This window comes from Choristoneura fumiferana, chromosome 10 (genome assembly GCF_025370935.1).
Source record: "Choristoneura fumiferana chromosome 10, NRCan_CFum_1, whole genome shotgun sequence".
In the NCBI taxonomy this organism is placed as follows: domain Eukaryota; kingdom Metazoa; phylum Arthropoda; class Insecta; order Lepidoptera; family Tortricidae; genus Choristoneura; species Choristoneura fumiferana.
In genome coordinates this window covers 19,044,210-19,070,841 of record NC_133481.1, presented here as the reverse complement: position 1 = coordinate 19,070,841, position 26,632 = coordinate 19,044,210, and the positions used below count along the sequence as shown (strand labels likewise).

General features: G+C 40.5%; 1 protein-coding gene across 1 annotated transcript in view; it reads left to right on the top strand.

Moving 5' to 3' along the window:
- LOC141432254 (uncharacterized) overlaps positions 1 to 17,046 on the top strand; it is a 55,392-nt gene extending 38,346 nt beyond the window's left edge. The window contains exons 2-7 of the mRNA XM_074093791.1: positions 7,098 to 7,311; positions 9,172 to 9,313; positions 10,526 to 10,637; positions 10,755 to 11,017; positions 11,654 to 11,878; positions 15,378 to 17,046. Coding sequence (XP_073949892.1) covers positions 7,098 to 7,311; positions 9,172 to 9,313; positions 10,526 to 10,637; positions 10,755 to 11,017; positions 11,654 to 11,878; positions 15,378 to 15,462 — 1,041 coding nt within the window. The 3' untranslated portion in view covers positions 15,463 to 17,046. The remainder of the gene's footprint in view (positions 1 to 7,097; positions 7,312 to 9,171; positions 9,314 to 10,525; positions 10,638 to 10,754; positions 11,018 to 11,653; positions 11,879 to 15,377) is intronic.
- Positions 17,047 to 26,632: the final 9,586 nt, after the last annotated feature.

Sequence of the window (26,632 nt, the reverse complement as noted above, 5' to 3'; positions counted from 1 at the left end):
ACTCACCGCTTTAGATTTTAGAGGGGGGGGACGCTCGATTTTAATGAAAATTGGCACTTTAAAGTTAAATATTTCTCAAACAATCACTTAGCAAACCCCTAATGGTTTTAAAAGACCTATCCAACGATACCCCACACTATAGGGTTGGATGAGAAAAAAAAATCACCCCCACTTTACGTCTATGGGAGGTATGTACCCTAAAAAAATTTTTTTTGAATTTTTAATTGTACCATTTTATCGGCATAGTTTACCTATATATCCGTGCAAAGTTACAACTTTCTAGCATTGATAGTCCCCGAGCAAAGCCGCGGGCGGACAGACAGACAGACAGACAGACATGGCGAAACTATAAGGGTTCCGTTTTTGCCATTTTGGCTCCGGAACCCTAAAAACACTAAAGTACTCGTAAGTTAAATAAAGCTTACACTCGTAAAATTTAATCACCGTCTGCTGAGTTCAAAACAAATCAAAGAGCAAAAGATAATTCCTTATTGGCAATCAATTAATGCACAAAATAGCTCTACACCAATCAGAGCTGAAATGAAGCAGAGAAGCGGATGGGAACAGTCCTTCTATTTTAGGATTGTACTTGGTAGGGTTGCTAGTTAGATTGCGGTACCTAAATTACTGTTTGCCGGTTGAATTTAATGGTGATGGCGTTAGATGTTTATGAAATTACAACATTTGAAATATATTTATTTTTATGTAATACCTACTAACTGTTGCCCGCGACTTCGTCCGGGTAGAACTATGCAATTTTCTGGGATAAAACTACCTACCCTATGTCCATCCCCAGAAGGTATATTAGTTCAGCTGTTTAGACGTGAAAAGGTAACAAATAAACAAACAGACTTTGCATTTATAATATTAGTGGGATTGGTATATCTTTGGTGTTTTAAGTGTTTATTAGTATAAATCATACAGCTATGCACAATACACGGTTATCACGGCACTGATGTGTGGAGTTGCACTTACGTGTTGTGGAGAAATAGAATGGAAAAGAGAGGGAATTCAGCTCTGCAAAGCGTTATATACTGAACCCATTCGTCATTCCGTTCAGAGTGAACAGAATGTACTTGCGACTGGCTCAACCAATCAGTGGCCCGATCTTCGCTAGAAGACCGGGTCACTGTGGCCACCATAGACACACGTAAGTGATTCGGCATCCAGGCTTTCTGCCCGGGAGTGAGTGGCGTTTCAGACGCCACATCACCCCCCTAGGGAGAAAACAAGGATGTGGTTAACAAAATTCTTAAAGTAATTATGATTAATGGTTGTACATATGACTACTGTAGGTAAGTACAAGGGCATATGTGACTTTAAGTTAAACATGATCCAGAAAATGACTAAATGAGGCAAATATTCAACACAATAGTACAACCAGGTTAATATGACTAGTGTTAATCAAAAACAGGCCAGCCAAAATTCTACTTTAAGTACATAAGAGTAGAGGCTGGTATAACAGCTATTAAGTTATAAATTAATACAAGAAAATAGGCCAGTCGAAAGTCGACCTTATCGAAATTACAATAAAGGCTGGTATAACAGCTATTAAGTTACAAAGTAATTGAAGAAAAATAGGCCAGTCAAAAATCGACCTTATCAAAATTAGAATAAAAACTGGTATATATCAGCTGTATAATTATACATTATGCAGAGAAAAGAATTGGGCCAGTCAAAATTCGGCCTTAAGAAAATACAAATAAAGCACAGTTAAGAAAAAATATAACAAACTTAGAGATCTAGAATTTCTTTGAATTTAACTGAGCGACCCGACCGAGTGGTAACGAGCTTAGGTACTACGTTAGGTACTGGAGCGGTTTCAGGGACTAGGGGCGCTGGCGGTCGCGCTGAGGGCGCTGGCGATTGCACTGGCAGTGCTGGGGACGGCGCCGGAGGCGATGGCAGCAGCGCTGGTCGGCCTGGTGCGGCAGGTTCGCTGTGGGTGAGATAGTCATTATTAGAAGTGATGTATGCGGGTTTGACCCGGTCTATACTGACGGTGGTCCGTCGTCCGGCAATATCTATAGTCATAGTCTTGTCGCTTCTAAACAAAACCTTATAGGGCCCGTGTAGGGTGGCTGCAAAGCCCGGCGGACCGTGTCATCGCGCAGGAAAATATGGCTCGTTGTGGCTAAATCTTTAAAAATAAACGTTTTAGGCTGCGCGTGACGGGAGGCCGGAATTGGACGGAGATCAGCCATTCTGGCCCTCAATTGGCCAACAAAGTCATCTGTCTCATATGAAGGGGAGGCGTTGGGTACCAGAAATTCTCCTGGTAGGCGCAGCGGTTCCCCATAGACGAGGTCTGCGGCTGAACAATTTAGATCTTCTTTAAGGGCTGTACGGACACCTAACAGTACTAATGGAAGTGCTCTATGCCAGCTGTCATTGTGGCACATTAGGGCAGCTTTTAACTGGCGGTGAAAACGTTCAATACAGCCGTTAGCTTGAGGGTGGTAGCTAGTCGTTCGCGTGCGTTTAGAGGTGCCCAGGTCCATGAGGCGGTTAAATAAAACAGACTCAAACTGTCGGCCTCTATCTGTAGTGACTGTGGCGGGCACACCAAAACGCGCGATCCAACCGTCGACGAAACGATCGGCTACCTCCTCGGCAGTGATAGACATCATAGGCCATGCCTCAGGCCATCGTGAGAAACGGTCAATTGCTGTCAGGCAGTATGTGTAGCCATTTGACACAGGCATCGGGCCGATGATGTCTATATGCACATGTTTAAATCTAGCCGTCGGAGCAATGAAATCTCCAAGTGGGGACGATACATGACGGGTTACCTTACTCCTTTGGCACGGAAGGCACTCACGAGCCCACGTGCGACAATCTTTGTTGACGCCAGGCCACACGTAGCGGTCGGCAACAAGTCGCGCTGTGGCTCGAGCGCCGGGATGACTCAGGCCGTGCAGGCGCTCGAACGCAGGTCGGCGGTGCTGCAGCGGCAGGTACGGTCTCGGCTTGCCCGTCGTCATGTCGCACAGGACTGTGATGTCTGTTCCTGGAATAAGAGTTGGCATTAGTTTCAGCGAAGACTTATTTGAGATAGTTTTAAGCTCATCATCTGTCTGTTGGGCTTGAGCGAGGCTAGTATAGTCTTCTGAGAGGGAAATGGCTTCAATGCGAGACATGGTGTCCGCTACCACATTGTCCTCTCCCTTAACATGTCGAATATCAGTGGTGAACTGAGATATAAATGTCAGCTGATTTAACTGAGCCGGTGGTAATTTCTCTCTTCGTTGTTGAAAAGCATAGAGCAACGGTTTATGGTCCGTATATATTGTGGCATGTTGTGCCTCTAATATATGACGGAAATGTTGGACTGCTGCATAGACGGCCAACAGCTCTCTGTAATAGGCGGGCCAAACAGCTTGGCTCGCTGTGAGCTTCTTACTGAAAAATGCTAATGGTTGCCAGCCCTGCTCAGTTTGTTGTTCAAGAGATGCACCAACCTGCGTACCGGAGGCATCCGTGTATAAAGCTAAAGGAGCGTTAAGTACTGGATGTGCCAGCTGGGTTACCTTTGACAAACTGTCTTTGCAGTTGTGGAAAGCGTTCTCGAGTTCAGGGGTCCATGGCATTGGCTTTGCACCTTTAAGTTTTGTAGCTGTGAGGAAGTCTATGAGTGGAGCTTGTGTCTCTGCAGCATTAGGTATGAACTGTCGGTAGTAATTAATCATACCTAGAAACCTTCTCAAACCTTGGGCTGTTTTGGGTAAGGCAAAGTCTTGGAGAGCAGATATCTTATCTGCAGGAGGCTTGAGACCATCCTTGGAAACATGGTAGCCAAGAAAAATGACTTCTGCAGCACCAAGTACACATTTAGCAGCATTGACAACCATACCATAGTCAGCTAAACGCCTGAACAATGTGCGGAGGTGAGCAGCATGCTCTTCAGCATCTCGGGAGAAAACCAATATGTCATCTACATAAGGAAAACAAAAATCCATACCTCTCACTACTTCGTCGATGAAACGTTGGAACGTCTGTCCAGCATTGCGGAGTCCGAAGCCCATGTAGGGGAATTCGAAGAGCCCAAATGGAGTTGTTATAGCTGTCTTGCAAACGTCTGCAGGTTCCACTCGGATCTGTTGGTAAGCTTTAACAAGATCGATAGTGCTAAATATAGTGGAGCCAGCCAGGTTGTGGCTGAAGTCCCCTATGTGACGCACAGGGTACCTGTCCGGCACGGTGCGGGCGTTGAGCGCCCTATAGTCACCACACGGTCTCCATGTTGCATCTTTCTTGGCCGCGAGGTGAAGGGGCGACGACCACGGGCTCTTGGACGGACGCGCTGTCCCAACTCGCACCATCTCAGCGAATTCTTTCTGCGCAGCGCGTAGCTTGTCGGGCGCGAGGCGGCGCGGCCGAGCCACGACTGGTGGGCCGTCGACTGTCTTTATGTGATGCACGGTGTTGTGCTTCACCTCACGTGTGATGCCAGGAGGTCGGGTTATTTCTGGAAATTCAGAAAGAATTGTGTTATTAGGAGTAATATTTATGGCTTTTACACTTAACTGCCCACAGTTAGCGATGGTGGCCGGAGTTGTTAACCCTGTGACACCACACCGCAGTACTTTGTTACGACAGTCAGGCAGAAGGTTGTAGTATGCTAAAAAGTCTGCTCCTATTATTGGAGTTTCCACATCGGCAATGATGAAATTCCAGGTAAAATCCCGACGGAGGCCAAGATTTAAATTTAATCTGCGGCAGCCATATGTTTTGATATTTGAGCCGTTAGCTGCACACAGAGAGTAGTCCACAGGTTGTATCCTATTTGTTAACAGCTTCCTGGGAAAGCAACAAAGGTCTGAGCCGGTATCTAAGAGGAATGAATACTTAGTGTCTTTGTCTGTAACAAAAAGGCGGCTACTACAGTGACGGTCAGATGCCGCCGCTACTGACCGTCGGGCTGGTTTCCCGACCAGCTACATGGAGACGTGCACTTAGTAGCCTTGCTTTTATAATTGTTATGGTACCAGCACAACCTACCTTTGCTACTGTCCCTAGGTTTGGATTTTGATCTAGATCGAGAGCGAGCCCTGCCCCTTGTTCTGTCGGCTGTTAAAGCAGCCACTTGTGAACAAAGCTCATTAAGTCGAGTGTTAATTGCATTCCAGTCTGGTATAGGCGCGGGCTAGCAATTGTTGCAACAGTATTATGGACTGGACTCACCTCTAATATTCTATCGGCCAGTTCTGCAACCTTGTCCAGGTTAAGGTCACTCTGGGCCGTCAGTATGCCTTGTGCATTGTGGGGCAGTCGCTGGAACCATAGCTCCCGCAGCACTGTATCATCTTTCAGGGAGTTCCCCGCCAAGGAACGGAGATGTCTAAGAAATTTAGACGGCTTTCGCTCACCCAACTCTTCACCAGAGAGCAGTTGTCTGACCTTCTGGGATTCCGAAGTTGAGAACCTGTGGATCATTTGCTCCTTAATATATAAATACCTTTCTCCCTTGGGTGGAGGGTTAATCACCAAGTCCTCCATTTCTTTAGACAGACGGGCGTCCATCTGGCCGACGACGTAGTTGTATTTCGTTTCGTCTGCCGTGATGTGCGCGAGCGCGAAGTTAGACTCGATATGCGCAAACCACGCCGCGGGCCGGTCCGACCAGAAAGGCGCTAGATGTGGGCGGATGGCATGCGCAGACATTTGGGGAGTCCGCGCGGGGTCTGCCGCCGCCAGCGTCCTCAGCTCTTCATTGGTACCTGCTAAAATTCTGTTTTGCTCCTCTAATTGTTGGAGCTTTCGCTCGATTTCCTCTAATTGAGACATTACGCTCGATTATTACACTCGATCGGTCGGCTAAAGACAAAGTATAAGTAATTACAATAACGTGCTTCGACTTTAAACAGTGGACAAAACAGCAAATTACAAACTAAAGTACGCTATACGAAAAAGTCACTAAAAGTTCGTAAGTAATTCTTCTTTTTTCGTTGCGCGATGACAGATGAATGAAGGTTAGGTTGTCCACGAGGTACCAGCAGGCGTTCGGATACTTGTACAGAGCGTGGTCGCGAAGTTGCGCGTACGTTCTAGTTGGATAAAAATCGATGCCCGCATCCAAGATGGACGACCGATGAAAAATTAATTTTACGCCAGACCATGCGTTTAGTAGAAAGTTAGTATGAAGGTTATAATATTGTGCACACATACACACACCAACACCACAGAAAAAGTCTCTGCCCTCGCAGGCCGACGACGCGTCGTTCCTCAAACTTCCAAATAAGCACGTGCGTGGTTAGTACTTTGGAAAGCGAAAAACCCTTGCAGCGAGGCACGCCCGCCCGGCGGCTGATGGTAGCCAGCCCAGGCAATCAGGCAATGCGGGTTAAAAATGGGGGCTTCCGTTGTGCGTTGGGGTCGGCGCCTAGCGCGCCGCGTGTCGGAGAAGCTGGCGTGTTTTTCTATATAGCACGGGCCGGCTTTCTAGGCCGGATCACGTCGGGGTCACCAGTTTGGTGTTTTAAGTGTTTATTAGTATAAATCATACAGCTATGCACAATACACGGTTATCACGGCACTGATGTGTGGAGTTGCACTTACGTGTTGTGGAGAAATAGAATGGAAAAGAGAGGGAATTCAGCTCTGCAAAGCGTTATATACTGAACCCATTCGTCATTCCGTTCAGAGTGAACAGAATGTACTTGCGACTGGCTCAACCAATCAGTGGCCCGATCTTCGCTAGAAGACCGGGTCACTGTGGCCACCATAGACACACGTAAGTGATTCGGCATCCAGGCTTTCTGCCCGGGAGTGAGTGGCGTTTCAGACGCCACATATCTCTCTACTCGCGAATATAATACTTTATCTGAAACCAATTCCAAGCGAATCCGCTCACTAGAAGTAAGTTTCGGAATAGGCGAGTCTCCTCAAAATTTTAATTACCTAGTCCATCAATTAGATTAAAGAATATGTTAAGAAATATTGGTAACGTATTTTTTTTCTTTAGCCAATCAAACAAAAAATGAAAAAGATTAAGCGCGTCAAAGTTCCAGAGACCATGACGTCACGCTTTGCTAAAAAGTGTCACTGACTGAGCTACTTGAATATACTATACATTGCTGATAAGGACTTTTTTCCAGGATCAAGACCTGACTGATGATGACTACGCAATGGACGGCAGCGAAGACATGGACCCTGAAGATGAAGAAAGCCATGACCCTCAGGGCTCCTTAGGGTCCACCACAACCAAGATCCTGAAAATGGCTCTGGCTCTGAACAGGCTGGAACCCGAGGCAGTCGCGGCATTGGATCCCATAGAGGCTACCAAAGAACGGCCTAGGATATTGGATGATAGTGAGTTGTTTAAAAATTATATTTGAAAGTTTTTAGGGTTCCTAACTCTTGCAACTGATCATCATCCCAGCCTATATACGTCCCACTGCTGGGCACAGGCCTCCTCTCAGAACAAGAGGGCTTGGGATAAAGTTCCCACGCGGGCCCAGTGCGGATTGGGAACTTCACACGCACCATTGAATTGCTTCGCAGGTTTGTGCAGGTTTCCTCACGATGTTTTCCTTCACCGCAAAGCTCGTGGTAGATTACAAATGTAATTCCGCACATGAATTTCGAAAAACTCGGAGGTGCGAGCCGGGGTTTGAACCCACGACCCTCTGTTTGAGAGGCGATAGGTCAAACCACTAGGCCACCACGGCTTCACTAGGCCACCTCGGCTTCGCTAGGCCACCACGGCTTCGCTAGGCCACCACGGCTTCACTAGGCCACCACGGCTTCGCAAACTGATACTGACTGAACTTTGCAACTGATAATAACGGCAAAGTGGCAGGCAAAAGAGTAGTTAGGTCGTAGGAAGTATTCGTGACTACGCAATGTCCAGAAATGGACGGGAATTCAGAGCGCCGCTGAGCTTTTCAGAGTGGTAAAAGACCGAATTAGACAACAAGTACAAAGTACAAGTATGCAGAGCTGACTGCCAACCTTCACTAGTTGAAGAGGCACTTAAAGAGAGAGACAGTTCCGTACCTCAAACGGCAAAAGCGGAAATCTCATGATCACTCGTGTGTTTATTAGTCTACCATCCGTCGTGTGTCACAGGTCACAGGCTGTGAAAGAAAGTGTGAACCGATTAAGTTCGAGAAAGTCTAATCTAAATAAATAAATATTAAACACGGTGGCCATTTTTTGGGGAAATTAAAAAATAAATCAAGCTGTATCGTGTGATTTGTGTGACGTATCAAATAAAATTCAGATAACCGTCGTGGGAGAAAAGTTACGAGTATGTCGTAGTGTCGACAATACAAACTGAGATATGGATGCACAGAAAAAGAGACCAGCGCTGGGAATCGAACCCAGGTCCTCAGCAATCCCTACACAACCGCTGGACAGGAATCTAGGCACGAATTTTTCCTATGCATGCATCTCAGGTTGCTTTTTATCTACTACGCTAATTAAGCAGCAGCACTAGTGACATCTATGTTCCGCTCTCATCAGTCATCATTCTCAGTATAGTGTATTTTCGATATGGTTTCACGGGATACCCGTAAAAGTAACAAATTTGGAGTTGAAATAAAAAATACAAAAAGATTCCAAAAAATACAATCATAAGTTATTTAGTGGCGATCTACGAACCGGTAGTTATATAATGCAAACCCACTAGGTGAACTGACGACATCGCGAAAGTTACGGGCAAAACCGATAAAATCGGGAATTTACCGATGGACGCAAGTGGCGTGCTGTCGTTCATTGTGGCGTTTTAAGCAGGTTTTTGTATTTTCGATATAGGTTTTACGGGATGACCGTAAAAGTAACAAAAAATTTGGAATTGAAATAAAAATACAAAAAGATTCCAAAAAACCAATCTTAATTCGATTGCTTAATAACGATATCTCTTGTCCGGGTGAGCGGTTAGTTCCGATGGAGTGCCGAAAAATTTCTCGATGAGGGCTACGGCATACATGTCGCTAATGTCGCTGCTTAAGTGGCTAAATAAGAAACAACACAAGCTGAGATATGAGGTGCATAGGAGAAATTCGTGTCTGTATCGTTGTCCAGCGGTGGTGTAGCGGTATAGCACACGGCACGGAATGCCGAGGACCTGGGTTCGATGATGAAAGGGTTGTGAAATAAAGTGTTTGTGAAATCCTGTTTGTATCAAATAGTAAATAAACCTCTAAAGCCATTTCACGAACGTTTCAGATGGCCTGACAAAGATGGAGCGGGCGCAGCTGCGGCGCGAGGCGTACGCGCACATCGCTACGGTGCTGAAGACCAGCAAGTGCCTTCTGCCGCAGCCGCGCTGGCTGTCCGTGCGGCAGCTGGCTCCGTCTGCTGACACACAGTAACAGCTCTCACCTGCGTTAAAGAGTTTTGAGCAGACTTCGGAAATTAAGCTTGTAGAAGTGTCAAGTTTCATACAGCAGTCTGCTAGTTGTGAGCCGCTGATAGACTGATTAGACTCGTTATGTTGGCCACCTTGACAAATTGACAAAAAACCTAATTGAAAGAAAAAAAAAAAGTTGCTTTGAAAAGCAGGAAAAAAATAATTAGAGATTATCCTGTGTAAAGCCTATTTCATGTGGCTGCAACAGAAGAAAAAGTGTGGTACCGAGGTACAGACAAAAAGTGTAACGGTTGCACCTAGAAGGTTGTTGTTTCGATTGTTGATTTGAATTTCACTGAAACAGTTCCTTTGGCTACGATCTTTGGTCTTTAGTCCTTATCAAAGAAGAAAGAAGAAAGAAGAAAGAAAGAAAGAAAATACATTTATTCACAACACAAGACAACAAAATTATTAGGTACAAAAAAACAACACAGAGGTATGTGTCATTGCGGTTGTGAATCGGACACTGGCTCAGCATAATGCTGAAGCGTTAAAAAACTCCCAGCGCTGATTTTCAGCCAGCACCGTCGCAAATCGGGCCGTATAAAGACATACTACGTACACCATTAACTACATAAAACTACATAAATAATAGATATTTTGTAAACTATAAAATTAATTTATTGTGTGACTAAAAACGTAAAAATAAAGCATTAGGTCGTAGATAGAGATTATCCTGTGTAAAGCTATATTTTAAGCACGTGGCTGCAACAGAAGAAAGTGGTACCGAGGTACAGACAAAAAGTGTAACGGTTGCACCTAGAAGGTTGTTGTTTCGAAAAAACAAAAAAAGCAGTTTTGTGAAATAGTGCTTTACTTTAGTCCTTATCAAGTAGGTATCCTTTTTTTGCGTCCCGAAGCGTACGATATAAGCCATCATCCATATTATAAATACTTACTTCTTTATTTTTTTCGACTCCAAGAAGCAAGTGGGTCTCCTGATGGTAAGAGATCACCACCGCCCATAGACACCTGCAACACCAGGGGGATTGCAAATGCGTTGCCAACCTCGAGGCCTTAGATGGGATACCTCAAGTGCCAGTAATTTCACCACAAAAATTAGCCATAAATTATTGATACCCTTAGATGATGTTTCACTGCAAAAGACCGTCCTCAAAGAAATGGTTCTTTGGTGGCATAATTATGTGACATTAACATTCCCAATTGCAGCTATCTCCCTCCCTGCGTGAAGCTGCACCGCTGCGCGCCTGACTCCGGCTGCTGCAGCGAGGCTAACATCTGCGCTCCAATCGACGGCCACTACGTCACTATACCACTGATTGTAAGTCCACTGTTGCTGTGACAGATCCAAGTTTATTGTAGCTACATAATGTCCTATGTCCCCATCGACGTCGTTTCTTTTGAATCTCAAACTCAAGCATTCAATCTCAAATTCCAGTTAGACAAAGTCGGCAACCTCAAAACCGTGGCTCGGATGCAGTTCTTCAACCACACCCGCTGCGAGTGTGTCTCCCGGGAGTCGCTGGAGAGCCCGCGGGCCCGGCAACACCGGCGGGGGACCACGGCCCCGCCCCCCACCAGCACCCACGCGACCCCAAGGGTGACGGTGCAGGGGGCCGTGGGAAACCCCCGGCTGATGGACCTGACGACGCAAGAGCCGAAGCCGGACAACGAGAGTACGGCACCGCCGCAATTGAGAAGGTAAGGATACTGACAGAACAATGTACTGAACAATGACATACATCTTTCATCTTAGGCCTCACTCGTTAGAAGGCTCAATGAGAATCAGAAGGATATGAAAATAGCTATGCCTATAAGCCTACCTACTTCTCTGTGCTACAATGATGAGCAGATCTATTAGAACTAAAGTTAACGACATAACTTAGTAGATTGCAGGCTTAATATAAAGGTAGTGGGTGGGACATATTGCTCGTAAAACATTAATGTTTTCTGTATCGCTTACTATTTCTGGTGTACAGTAAAGAGTCATTGTATTTTATTGGAACATTAGGCCGTTCGAGTCGTAAGGTTCTGGAGTGGATAAAGTAGACGAATGAACTGGTAAAATTTCACCAAAACTTACTTAGGTAACTGAGAGCCAGAGTAAATATGACGTTGTAGAGAGAGAAAAAGGCGACAGACACTCAAAATGTGTTTTTTATTCTTTTTTTCATCATGATGTGTTGTCTGAATAAACGTATTTCTATTCTATTCTATTATAAAACAGTGTCATCTGTCAGCATCCCACGCTTACGCTGACGGGAGTCGCGGGTAACAGCTAGTAAATATATTTGAACAAAATATGAGTTAAAAATGCTTGGACATTCCCTATTACAGATGCACCTGCCCGACCCTGTTCATGGCGCGAGTGTCGGACGCGGGCTGCGCGTGCGTCTGCGACTGGGCGGACCCGGCGCGCAGCCGCGACTGTCTCTCTCTCGCGCGCGGCCGCGAGCACTTCGGCCTGCGGGACAGAGTGTGCGTCGCGCACGGCAGCTGCAGCCCGCCGGTCTGCGCCTTCGGAACGTACGAGAAGAACCTCGGCCGGTGTCCATTGAGAAGGTACAGGCGGCAACGCTTTAGAACGCGGAGGTTTCCTCTGAAGATTGTCGTTTGAATCGTGTTCAATGTTGAAGTGCATCTACTTCACTTAGTCAACTGTCATACGTACCTACGTCAAATGTATCTACAAATCATATATAAACATAAATAAGTACATGCAAATAAATAAAATTGAAATAGCTCTTTGTATTATCAAAATATACGTTAAGTAGGTACATAACAAAACAGCATTTTATTAATTTTTGTCTGTCCGTCTGTTTGCTCCGAGTAATCCCCATAACGTCTGAATATAGTACGGCAATATAGTGGCAAGTAGCTGATATTATAAAGAGTAACCGGGCTACTTTGATTTTAGACAAAGAAAGCTTCTCCCTCCTACAACACCTCCCTCCCACATTGGCGACATCGCTAAACTTTATATAATGAATATTTTGGTTCATTAAAGTGTGTAAACCATGACGAGGAGAGTTCATATAAATGCAAAACTAAAAAATTGGTAAGTTGTGGTTTAATTACACTCCGTGAGCTCTTAAAAAACCTTCGGATTTTAGAAGCATGCTTCGGGTATTGACGATGACACGCGATCGTGATATGCGGTTCTGTTCTGTTATCAACTTACAAAACTTTTCAGTTACCGTAAAAAGTTATGCAAAGAATAACCATCAGTACAAAATAAACCTTATTGTAATAATATTACGTTTCTTTATCTTTTTCTATTTTTAACACAATATGACTTTTTGTCATGATACAAATAAAACAAAATCAGCATTTTCTAATTCTTCCATCGTTAATTTAAATAGAGAACAACCCGCCTTAACATACTACTGTTATTTGGAGAGCTGTTGTTATACTGTATATACTTCTCATGGGTATGTCAAATGTTTTTTTTTTTACTTTCGTTTAATATTTTTAATGTAGGTACTTTTCGATATCCGTTGCTTCTATAACTCGGTCTTGAACCTTATTAAAATATTTACGATCAACAATTATCTTGAAACTTTCAGCTTCTTTACAAAATATTTATATACATTATAAACATTTTCCTGTGTGTGATTGACCATTTAGAGAAATACCCTGTTTAAATTGACTCCCCATGGAAATCAGTTTCCGAAAAATAACAAACTAAATAAATATGTAAGTTGTGGTTTTAACTACTCTATATAAATCAATGAAAACACAACGAGTGCACCCTTCCCGTGATGGATGCTACTAAGTCAAAAAGACAATTGTCATTTTCTACTAACGAATCCTTCCGATTTCCCCCGAAACCCGAAGGTTTTTCTAAGAACTCACGAATTGCACACCAATGTAAGTTGAGCTCACATTAATATCTATTATATTATGGTCGAGCATATAAAATAGAGTTCAGCTTAGGTCGGAAATGGATCACAGAAGGGTTTTCTTCCTTTCGAGATAGATTATGGCGATAAAGGAGCAAGACAGAGCAACGTTGTTTTGTGACAGGCTGAGATACGAGTAGATCTAAGTCCACGCAGACAAAGTCACGGGCACAGCTAGTCCACGTCTAAATTCTTGCTAAATTTGGATGTATTTGACGACCGGATGGCCAAGTGGTTAGACAACCTGACTATGAAGCTTGAGCTCCCGGGTTCGACCCCCAGCCGGGGCAGATATTTATATTTCTATCTATGCTGAGCGGCAAAAATCTGGCCCTCAAATGTGTGCAGTAATAGGTAATTTTGTATGTAGAGTGGGCCAAATTTTGTGCCACTGAGTATATATATAGCCGTGGTGGCCTAGTGGTTTGACCTGTCGCCTCTCAAACAGAGGGTCGTGGGTTCAAACCCCGGCTCGCACCTCTGAGTTTTTCGAAATTCATGTGCGGAATTACATTTGAAATTTACCACGAGCTTTGCGGTGAAGGAAAACATCGTGAGGAATCCTGCACAAACCTGCGAAGCAATTCAATGGTGCGTGGGAAGTTCCCAATCCTCACTGGGCCCGCGTGGGAAGTATGGCCCAAGCCCTCTTGTTCTGAGAGCAGGCCTGTGCCCAGCAGTGGGACGTATATAGGCTGGGATGATGAGTATATATTATGTTTATTCGTTGCCTAGTATCCATAATACAAGTTTTGCTTAGTATGGGACTAGGTCAATTGGTGTCATTGTCCATGATATTTATTTATTTATTCTGTGTGCCTGACCATTTGGCGTCTTGCAGCTAGCTAAAGAAAAGTATCAGACGTTCGTGTGAGCTTGCGTTGCTACCTACTGGTTCTACGTAGGCGAACACGGGGCTAGGTGCACATATATTTCCGTTGATATGAACATGTTTAATTTTTGGATAGATATTTTAAATAGCGCTTGACTACAAGATGTCGCTTAGGCTCGCATGATTGAGTTTATTTATACTTAATTTTAAACGCTTTATTTTTACGTTGGTAGATTTAGTTATAAAACATAATTATATTATAACTAAGCAAGACAAACATCATCATTAAATTAACTTAATCAAGGTACTTACTATTAATTATAATATACATAATGAGTAACAAGATAGCTACAAGATAGGTACAAATCGTTTTAAGTCGCATTAATAAGAAATGCGGGCACGAAGGTTATCAAATAAAGAAGCTGTGCCATTATTATCATTTTCACTCTTCAAGTTTATTTATAGCAATGAGAACATAAGAGCTAGTAGATGATCACAAATCAATAGGTACATCATTGCATTACCCTACACGTATCTTCTATAAACTGAAGCTGATGTTACAGTTCAAACTTTCTACATTTACATGTTTAGGATGCCATAATGAAAATCCCAAAAGCGGAACAATTAGCTTATCCCAATCAGTCTGTCTGTCTTTATATCACAAGCTATAAACCATCCATACTGATATTATAAATGCGAAAGTTTGTGTGTTTGTATGTTTGTCCGTCTTTCACGTCGAAACGGAGCGATGGATCGACGTATTTTGGCATAGAGATAGTTTATGGGCCAGAGGGTGACATAGGCTACTTTCTAACCCGGAAAAATGCACAGGTAACAGCGTGCTATAACCGAATTCCACGCGGGCGAAGCCCTAGTAATATTATAAATGCGAAAATTTGTTACTCTTTGACGGTATAACAGCTTGACGGATTCGGATATTTGGCATGCAGATTGTTGGCGCTCAGGAATATCCCTAAGGCTACTTTTTATCCCGACATTCCCACAGGATCGGATTAAAGAGCAAACCGCTAAGCTTATAGACATGAAGTATGGCGGGGGTGTTTTTAATGAAACGTTATTTAAATACCAAATGAATCGAATTAATGAATTGGTTAATGAAGACCGCGATGTAATTATTGAGAATTTCCACGGGAACTTTTGCAAAATCTCAAAATTTCAATAAAAGTGCCAGTTCTAACGGTAAAAGCTAGTTTAATTATATATCTACCGTCATTGTCGCAAGCCTTTAGGCTTTCAAATAATAAGAACTTGGTAGACCACTAAAAGAGGCTGTCTTCGTTCCCTCATTGGCATTTATTTGTTCTAGTATGCAGACTGGTGGGTCAGAGGCGGTCTTCGACCACCCTGGGGAAGGCATGCGCACCGTGACAAACCTCAAATTAGATCCATGAGCTATCAAAATCATTTTATAGGTACTCGCAAACCTACAGCTACCGTACCAAAAAGTAGTATTCGAAGTACCTTGCATTAGGAGATAAATAGCAACTTCTCTAACACACTGACTGGTGTTAAGATAAGTCATAAAATTCGCAGACTACCGAGATACAGGCTTCGCCTAGTTCGGAGCCTGAAGGACAATACCTATAACTATGTAAAAAGTGTTTCGTGAAATAAATCATTATTATTATTAATAAAATGTTACAGATGTAGTAATAATAGCCCGTTCTCTTAGCGGACATTTGGCACACGACTATGCGACACGTTTGTGTTAAATAAATAGGGTAGGTACTTACTTTATTTATGTGGCAAATGTCAAACCACGACTTTGAAGTATATCGCACCGAGATGTTATAACCCCCACAATCAAATGATTATGTAGTAAAAACAAAAATCGAATAATAATCTCAATTGAGGAGTTAACCACTCTATATCGACTATTAATCTCTCGACGTGACCTTCCCCTACGCTGTCTTGATGGGTACCGAGGCTGACTGAAGTAACATGACATGCGAACGTTTCCGAGATTACAATGGGAAAGGATTATTTACTACATCTGTATACTTGGGCACTTATGTGCTTGATTATTTGAATCAGAATACAGCGTTTTAGGGTATCCAATCATTTGGAAACAAACGTTTCAACAAATATTCATTTAACAAACAATGTTTCGCAAACTTTTGTTTCACAAATTAATCGTTTTACAACACCACATTTCACAAATTGATCATTTCACAAAATCTTTATTTGATAAAGCATCATATAACAAATCATTATTTGGCAAAACCAGGTTTGTCAAATCAACGTTTGGCAAAAAAACGTTTAATAAAATGCATAGTGCATCATTTGGTAAACACTTTATTAAGAATAATTAGAGGTGACTGTAGCTCAGGTTAATTTGGCTGAGAAATATTTATATATTAGAACTGAGACCGTAAGAAAAACTAACTTCTACCAGTAAAGTTGGTTAGGTTAGGTTAGAACTGCGACCCGTAGAAAAACTAACTAAGTACTGTCACTACCTATAGTTAGTTAGGTTAGATTAGAACTGCGACCTTAAGGAATGTGAAACAAACGAGACACGAGAACCAAATTAAACATATTGTAAATAGTTTGTCAAATAATCATTTATAAATTGATGTTTTGTAATAAAACTAAATTGAAAAATGAGTTGTTTGGGTAATGGACATTTTTAAAATGATAATTTATCATATGATGTGTTTGTAAAGTGACAAGTTTGTTAAAAAATTATCAAATAATCATTTGTGATATGAGCAGTTTGTGATATGAGTGGTTGTGAAATGAATGGTTTGCGAAACGTCGTTTGTGAAATGATCATTCGTTGAACGTTGTTTTAGACATATTCTATTAGTTGTTACCACTGGCTTTGAGAAAACTTATTTCATCAATCCTATACGAGTCTTGCATAATATTTTTCTGCCTACTTGATAAGATTGTTATGGCTAAGTTAAACTTGAGAAAAATGTAAGTTAATTTTAGGATGTAAATATATTTTTTAATAAAAACTATACAATACTTTAGTGATTTTTATTTACACTCCTTGCAGAGCTATTACCCGACAAAGGTCAAGTTTGGTGTTCTCTATAGAGTCGAATCAGAAATGAGGAGATATGTAAAAGAACGAGCAGGATCGACATAGCCAAGCGAATGAGTACGTTTAAGTGGCAATGGGTAGGCCATATAGTAAAGAATAGATGGCCGTTGGGTGGGGCCGAAAAGTTCTCGAATGGAGACCGCGGCAAGCGCAGCGTAGAACGTTCATCGACGAAATGGGGGGGTGACCTGGTTGAAGCCCCAGGTTCACGGCGGATGCAGGCCGCTACCAACCGAAGCAACTGGAGGCTTATGGGAGAGGCCTTTGTCCAACAGTGGACGTCCTACGGCTGATATGATGATGATGATAATGATATAGTAACCAATCACTGCTTAGGTAAACAATATGTCTTGTTTAGGTGATACTAATTAGAACAATCTGCAATTTGCAATCAGAGCTATAAAAATAATATTATTTAGTTTTGTTTTGATTCAAAAAGCCGTGGTGGCCTAGTGGTGACGTACCTATCGCCTCTCAAGCAGAGGTTCGTGGGTTCAAATTCCGGCCCGCACCTCTGAGTTTTCAAAATTCATGTGCGAAATTACATTTGAAATTTACCACCAGACGGTGAAGGAAAATATCAAAGAGTATAAGTAGAAAATTATGTAGTTTTTTGACGTCCGCGACAGGGGTTATGTCAAAGAGTATAAGTACCTATGTAGGGTTATGTCAAAGTAATATTAATGATTGATGCGCCGCGCGTTTTGTTCTAAACAGCCAGCCTAATGCGGTAAGGTATACTTTATATCAATAAAATTTGTATAAAGCATAAACAAACCGATTTCATCAAAATTCTTGCATAAACACCCAGTGGATCGCATCAATAACACATTCATCTATAATTCGTGTCTTTTAACTAGACGTATAATAACTTTTTCCACCAAAACTAACTTGATTTCAATATTTAATTTTCATTTGAAAAATCTTCGTCAAAATCTGACGTTATTTCTTGAATGAAACATGGGTATAATCTGTAGTAGCATAGACTAGCGTATATAGAGATGATGGAAAATTTGAAATTTCGATTAATGCTAAATTTAATACTTAAGCGATTTTTCTTTACTTACGTTAAAATTAAAAAAAAATACTACTTTTATAACTGAATAAACAGTCTTTGGAATTAAATCAAGAATTGTAACTAATAAAATAGACAAAAATACCTATTGATCTATTCAATTAATAAATTAATGGATTTACTGAACAGATTAACGATTTTGCACTAGGTTCTAGGTTTTCACATCACTAAATGTCTATGGTCGGGTAAATGGCGTCTTTATTTACAGTTTTTATAAATTGGATAGATATAAGCCATGCATAGATATCGAAGGAAAATTAGAACATGGGAGAAAACCTAGAATAAATAAATAATAAAAAATAAAAACAAAAAGCCTTTTATTATTCCTTCAAACTTAAAACATACTGAAAACACAAAATAACACATGCATGTTCATTCCAATAGACTTAACATTATAATTTGAATTGCCATACAATAAACAGAATGTTACAATAATATCAATGATTAATTTCATGCTTTATTCTTTATAATCAATTAAATTAGCTAAATATCTATTGTAAATAATCTCATTACAGATTCAAATAATAACCCATGCTTACCATAAATAATTTATAAATTTATTTATTATTATTATTACATGTAAAGTATAGTTTTATGGACCCCTTATAGGGTGAAGGCATCTTCCAGTTGTTTCCATTTATCTCTATCTTCTGCCTCTTGTCTCCATTCCTTTCCGGCGATTCTCGCAATCTCATCTGCCCATCGTTTCGTCAGTCTCCCTTTCTTACGTTTGCTTTTTGGGCCTTTCCAGAAGATGGCAATTTTAGTCCATTTTGTGTTGACCATTCGAGCCACATGGCCCGCCCATTTCCATTTTCATTTTTGTGCGTGTTCTAAAGCGTCTATCACCTTTGTATTTTTGCGTATAATTGAGTTAGGAACTTTATCTTTTCATTTTTTGCCTAACATACTTCTCTCAATACCCCTTTGACATACCTGTACCTTGTTTTTGTTTATATTGTAGAGCACCCACGTTTGGCACCCATAAGTCAAACAGGGTAGAAGGCATGTATCGGCAACTTTCTTTTTTAAGTAAATAGGTAAATCAGACTTAAAGACTTCTTATGGCTCCAGTATTTATTCCATGTTATATTTATGCGTCTTTAAATTTAAATACGTTTTTTTAAGGTCATTAATTTACCCAAATACACATATTCGTCCACGTACTCTTAATTATTTCCCTGAATGATTATGGGAATTGTAGCATTATTCGTCATTATTTTCGTTTTTGATATATTAGTTCTATTGAGGTTTTTATACAAGACTCGAGAATCCGAGAAAACTTGAGAAATTATTAATTATTCTCGAAACTCGAAGAAAAAAAGATCGAGAAACCAGAAACCCTAACAAAAACATTTTACTACGAGAGCAATAATAATATACTTAATAACTTAAAATCGATGCACGTACTCATATCATATTGTCACGTAGTTATTACTAAAAAGAAACAAAAAAGTGATTTGCATATTTTTTTAATGTCAATAAACATGACGCTCAACGATTAATTAATTCTTTGTTGGTTCAACTGCGAGACATATGGACACAATGCACCTCAGACGATGGCTTATAAAATTATTATAATAATGTAAACGGTACCTTAGCGAAAGCAATTTATGATGTCAAGTCAGTATAACTTATCGACTACCTAAAAAAAAGCACCTCCAATGTTAAGGAAATGTCGCCACTCATATTGAATGAACAAACGTACCTACACTTGGCCAAGAACCAGCTCTGAAGTATCAAAATGTAATAGATTAGTTTCCTGGTCCGTAAGTTAGGTAGATTATCAGAAAATATTGAATACGTATTTTTTCTTTTGTTAGTCAAACAAAAAATTACAAAGATGATGCGCTTCGGTTCGGGTGTGGGGGCCGTGTCGTCACGCCGAGCTGAAACGTGTCGGACGACGTGTCGTCAAGCGAAACTTTAACGAACTATTTTTTCATCATTTTTTCTTTAATTGACAAAAGAAAAAATAGATACTTGTCCTATAGTTTCTAACTTCGTCAGTTAGAATTTTACTAAAACACTGAAATATCTTCATAGTGCCGAGCTGGTAAAGTCATATTTTGGTTGGTTTTAGAGGAAACGACTAAGAATATCCACACTAGCTTTTAATAGTTATTTGTGCAACAAGAGAGCAAAGTTGTTTTTTGTTGCGAGTGGTGATTTTGAATCCCGAGTAAGCGAAGCATTCTATAATTGAATTACGAGCGTCAGCGAGTGATTCTAGATTAGAATCCTGAGAGCAGCAAGGGATTCAAATACACGAGATGCAAAAAAAAATTAATTGATAGTGATTAATTTTCTGCTTCTATGGACACAAGGTCTGTCACAGGGTTGCAGCTTTTGAACAGTAACATTATAGACGTTGGAAATTTAAAAAGTGTATTGCTATATCAACACAACAATGGAATGAAACAAAACACTTAAATTTAAAAAAATTAAGGTATTTTTTAAACAAGGAAACACGTTTATTTCAGCGTCTTTGCTATTTACCTACACAGTGGGAACCCTGTTGTCCTTGTATACTTAATATAATATTTCTAGACATTAGAATAGACGCAGGTGTTCTTAGTGTAAATAAAATGGTTATAAAAACAGACCAAATTGATATGACGATGTTTGATGTGGTGTGCTAAAGACTATACACAGAATAGATAACAATTAGATATGGTTCAGAGTATGCGTAGGTGATACTTGGTGATACAAAAACTTCAAACAAGGGATCCAAATTCCTCGTAAACTCGTGTTATAGGGTTTTCTAAACACCTACCTAAGTGTGTACCAGCTACTGTCAACTAGGAACCCTTATAGTTTCGCCATGTCTGTCCGTCTGTCTGTCCGCGGCTAAACTCAGAGACCGTTAGTAGGTACTAGAAAGGTGTAATTTGGCTTTAATAGTCACGCCGACAAAGAGGTAAAATAAAAAAAATTAAGGGTACCTCCCATAGACGCATAGTGGGGGTGATTTTTTTTCTCGACTAACCATATAGTGTGGGTTATCGTTGGATAGGTCTTTTAAAACCATTACGGAGTTGACTAGACGAAATTTTGATTCAATGATCTATTTGCGAAATATGCAGCTCCCCCCCTCTAAAATCTAAACTGTTGGGTGGAAACATTTAAAAAAGTCAGGATGGTATAAGTATCAAATTTACAAGGAACATTATAGCGGCTAAGATAGCTTGAGAATTATTAGTAGTTTAAGAGTGAATAGCAGCCTATAAGGTATAAAATATACCTAAACTTGGAAGATTAGTTATTGTATTGTATTACGTACACAATACGAAATCCTTAGAAAATTATTACTTGATTTTTTCGTAATGGCTACGGAACCCTATCTTGGGCGTGTCCAACACGCTCTAGACCGGTTTTTTCTATACTTCTGTAGGTAGGTACATATTTAGAACCAAATATTTATTAAGTACTATTAAAGTGTTTATGTCAAAAATTACACTAATGATAACTATTTCGTTGAAAGATGGGTGAAGACCAAAAAGTAGCACACCGTTAAAGCTGCGTTAGCAGTTATTTATAATTACTATTTTTTTTTTCAATTGTGACACGAAAATTATCCATACAAATGTATGATTAATTTTCGTGTCACAATGGAAAAAGTTAATGGAAATTTTAACTACCTGCTAACGCAGCTTTAACGGTGTGCTACTTTTTGGTCTTCACCCAGATTTCATTTTATTTAAGCATATTTTTAAAGATTTGATCGTCTCGGATTACGTTATTTTTCGTATAATAATTACACAATATAAAATTAAATTATGTTTAAAATGAAGCATAAAATTTATTCAAGCCTAATTGAATTTCAGTCGCAATTCTAGGCAACCTGCGCAAATCTTCATTGGAATATTCATGAGTTATTGTAAATTTACGTACTTACAGCCATATTTCTTCAGGTGTCATGATATTGTAATCAAATAAAATATAAATGTATAAAAAAAATACTGAGTAGGTAGTTATTTCTTCGATTACAATGGAACAATTCTGATCTCATAGACTTCAGCTACTTACTACTTATATTCAAATTACATTACGTCACTACTTTTAAAAATTCTCGTATCTCAAATCAATATGTCAGCAAATTTGACCCTTAAAGCAATGTGCATTAAGTTCACTCGGAAAGATCCTCGATTTTCAGATACCAGCTTTTTCAAAGTAGTGACGATTAGGGAATGCAACTAACAAAGTCCAAAATATTTACTCTGCGATTTTTGTATTGTTTTTATTTTTACAGTAACAAATTAAATTTTTTTGTTATGTAAAATACACTGAAACAAAAACGCATCGAAAAACCTAAATTGATATGGTTTATATCAATCCAATTTATATAAAGTGTAAACAAACCGATTTTATCAAAATTCTTGTATTAACACCCAGTGGATCGCATCAAAAACACATTCATCTATAATTCGTGTCTTTTAACTAGACGTATAATCATTTTTCTTTTCATTTGAAAAATTTTCGTCAAAATCTGACGTTATTTCTTGAATGAAACATGGCTATAATCTGTAGTAGCATAGACTAGCGTAGAGATGGTGGAAAAAATGTTAATTAATGCTCGATTTAATAAGCGATTTTTATTTACTTACGTTAAAATTGAAAAATAATTACTGCTTTTATAATTGAATAAACAGGAATTAAATCAAGTATTGTAAATAATAAAATAGTCAAAAATACTTTGATCTATTCAATTAATAAATTAATCGATTTACTGAACAGATTAATGACTTTGCACTAGGCTAGGTTTTCACATCACTAGTCTATGGTCGGGTAAATGGCGTCTTTGTTTACACTTTTCATAAATTGGATTGATATAAAAAAAATGTTAGGAATATAAATTTACATCAACACTAACAATATAATGAGTATTCAAGACGGCTCAATGTCGTCTCGATTCTCAAACAATTATTTTCAAATTACTTCCCAATTTTTTGTTCCGGCCACAGGTTCCAGCTGATAATGTATGTACCTACAATGAAAAATACTATTGCAAGCAAAATGTTCAGAAAAACAATGTACAGTCCCCAGCACCAATAACTGACAGAGCAAAGCGTTTCATAAATATCTGATACGACTCTACCTTGTGACTTGTGCCTCTTCTTCTTGAAAATATAAACTGAAATATAGATGCACAGAAAAACCAGAAAAATAAGACCATCACTGGGAATCGAACCCAGGTCCTCGGTATTCCGTACCGCGTGCTATACCGCTACACCACTGATGGTCCACTGATTGCGGTATAGCACGCGGTACGGAATACCGAGGACCTGGGTTCGATTCCCAGTGATGGCCTTATTTTTCTGGTTTTTCTGTGCATCTATATTTCAGTTTGTATTTTCAATTTAGGTTTTACGGGATGACCGTAAAAGTAAAAAAAATTGGGATTGAAATAAAAAATACAAAAAGATTCAAAAAAACCAACCTCTTCTTCTTCTTTCTTTCTTCTTCTCCTTCTGGTGTTGCAGGTGTAAATGGGTGACGGTAATCACGTACCATCAGGCGATCCGTTTGCTCGTTTGCCCCCTATTCCATAAAAAAACTCTATTTCTAGGGCCGGTAGGGGTAGGACTTGTTAGATTTTGTACGCTCCACTCTGGCAGATATAAATGCAGGTGATTGTACAGTAGGTAGGTACTCAGATTGTCTACTCGGCAAATGCAAATGTCGAAAATGTACATTTGACTACGATTAATATGATAACCTAACAAACAAAAAGTTGGAACACCCCCGACATTGTCACTACAAAGTTCAATATCTCTACCCGCTAAACCGATTTTGGTAAAACATGTCTAAGAACCATCGCTAGAATACCTGCTTTCAAATAAAAAAAAAACTGCATTCAAATCGGTCCACCCGTTTAAGAGCTACGGTGCCACAGACAGACGCACAGACACATATAGCGGTCAAACTTATAACACCTCTCTTTTTGCGTCGGGGGTTAGGTAATGAACACTGTGGAACAAATTTATTGAATCAGGCGTTACTTTGCGGAGGTCCATATCAATGAACTAAAAGAATTTTCTTGCTCACCCGCGACCTTACGATAGCTAAGCTTATGCAAAATATGCGTGTTCATGCAGTTCCTCCACCTCCACACTGTAAGAACACACACAAATCACACAAACCCATCTATCACCACCACCACACTACACTGACGCGTTTTGAACTCAACTAGAGCTCATCTTCAGAGTGACACAACCGTACACCATGCTACCAGTTGCTAGACAAGCTTAGCTATCATAGGGTCGCGGGTGAGCAAGACAATTCTTTTAGTTCACTGTGGAACTAAGTATACTCTCTAAACTAAAATTGCCCTGGCTGTAAGAGACGATATCTTTCGCTTTCGTTGCTTGACAATAGTAATATTGGTTATCTAATGACGAACTGCTTGAAAAGCTTGACAAGAATGTGTGTCCGATACATTTTTGGACTCTGTAAATACTCGTACGACAACGTGTCTCACTCCTTCGCACCGCACAGCTGCAGTGGTTGCTCATCAGCGATCGTAAAATCATCCGAATTCTGTCATTGTCTCTCAACACTCTTTTTACCTTCTGCTCTAGTATCTCGTACCTTTTCGAGCTTTTCAACTACTTAGCTCTCGTACCTTTTCGAGCTTTTTTCAACTACTTAGCTGCACCGATAGAGCGTTAGCATCCTTTGCCTAATACCTGGCCGATAGCGAGCATCCTTTGCGGTCTAATACTTGGCCTGTCCTTCTACTTCTTCCAAAACGTACTCCAAATCCTTCACAATGCAATCTGCTTGGCTGTGGCATCGATTACCTACCGCCTTCCATGGTTTGCAGGTGGCAGGACCTTGTGCTAGGTCCGCCCGGATTGCTACCACCATCTTGCTCGCTAATCCTGCCGTAAAGCAGCAGTGCTTGCACTGTTGTGTTTCGGCGTGGAGAGTAAGACAGCCGGTGAAATTACTGGCACTTGAGGTATCCCATCTTAGGCCTCTAGGTTGGCAACGCATCTGCAATACCCCCGGGCGTGATCTCTTACCATCAGGAGACCCACATGCTCGTTTGCTATCCAGTCGAATAAGATCTGGTCTGTATGATGGGACACCTAATTTGACACGATAGTTTTGTTTTTGAAATATTTTGGAGTGAGATATTGAAAGCCGGAGAGAAAGAAGAAGACCGAGGCTAAACTATTTCATTTCAATTAAGAAGCAGGACATCGGAACGATGAAGGACGGAAGAAGAACGACCATATCAAGAAGTCTTAAGGCGTGGCGGAAGAAAGAAAGAAGCGCCAATTACTCCACCTACAAGAGTACAGCTCTTAAATGCTGATGAAGATATTACTCGATTATTATTAAAAAGCTGGCTTACATCAGCCGCCTTAAGCTTACCTTTATTTGCACAGTTGTAACCAATTGACGCCATTGCAAGCAAGGTTGTTCAAACTTATTCAGTTGCAGTGCAAATTGGCTATTATGGCATTGTTCGAGCGTCGGTATATATAGGGGGCGGCGCTCAAGACAGGGGATTAGTCGCGGGGCCATATAGAGACGCTGTCTTAGGCCTGAATCATGAGGTTCTTGGGCCATGGTGCACTCCTCTGCTTAGTTGTGTTCGTGAGTATCTTTTGTATTTTTAACCCCCGACGCCAAAAGAGGGGTGTTATAAGTTTGACCGCTATGTGTGTCTGTCTGTGCCACCGTAGCTCTTAAACGGGTGAACCGATTTGAATGCGTTTTTTTATTTGAAAGCAGGTTTTCTAGCGATAGTTCTTAGACATTTTTCATCAAAATCGGTTCAGCCGTTTTTAAGATATTAAACTTTGAAGTGACAAAGTCGGCGGTTTTCCAACTTTTTGGTGGCTAGGTTAGGTTATGTTTATTTGAGACTAGATATTGCTTATTGTCCATAATGACCATATTGTCTAACGCATTGTCGTTCGCGATCGTATTCACTATCTCTTTCTACCCTCGTCTTATGCCGTGTGACAGAAAAAGGTGGTACCAAACGATTGGGATTCCAAGTGTGCTAGACCAGGGTTTCTCAAACTTATGGCTCCACGTACCCCTGTTATAGTTTCTAGACGACAGCGAACCCCTACCCCCCAAAAAAAATAGTAATAAAATTGGCTGTTGGAGAAACTAAGTTTATTTATATTTCAATTGTCATCATAATATAATGTATTTATTTCAATAAAGTAACAAGTATAGGTAAGAATCATCTTGCCAACGAAAATACAAACTGAAACAAACAACAACAAATAACAAACAAATAAGTAACAAATTTGGAGTTGAAATAAAAAATACAAAAAGACTCCAAAAACCAATCTTAATCATCTTGCCAGTCTTGCAGCCACCATCACGTAAACCTTGTCGCGAACCCCCTACCGTCGAATAGCGAACCCCTAGGGGTTCGCGTACCCCACTTTGAGTAACCCTGTGC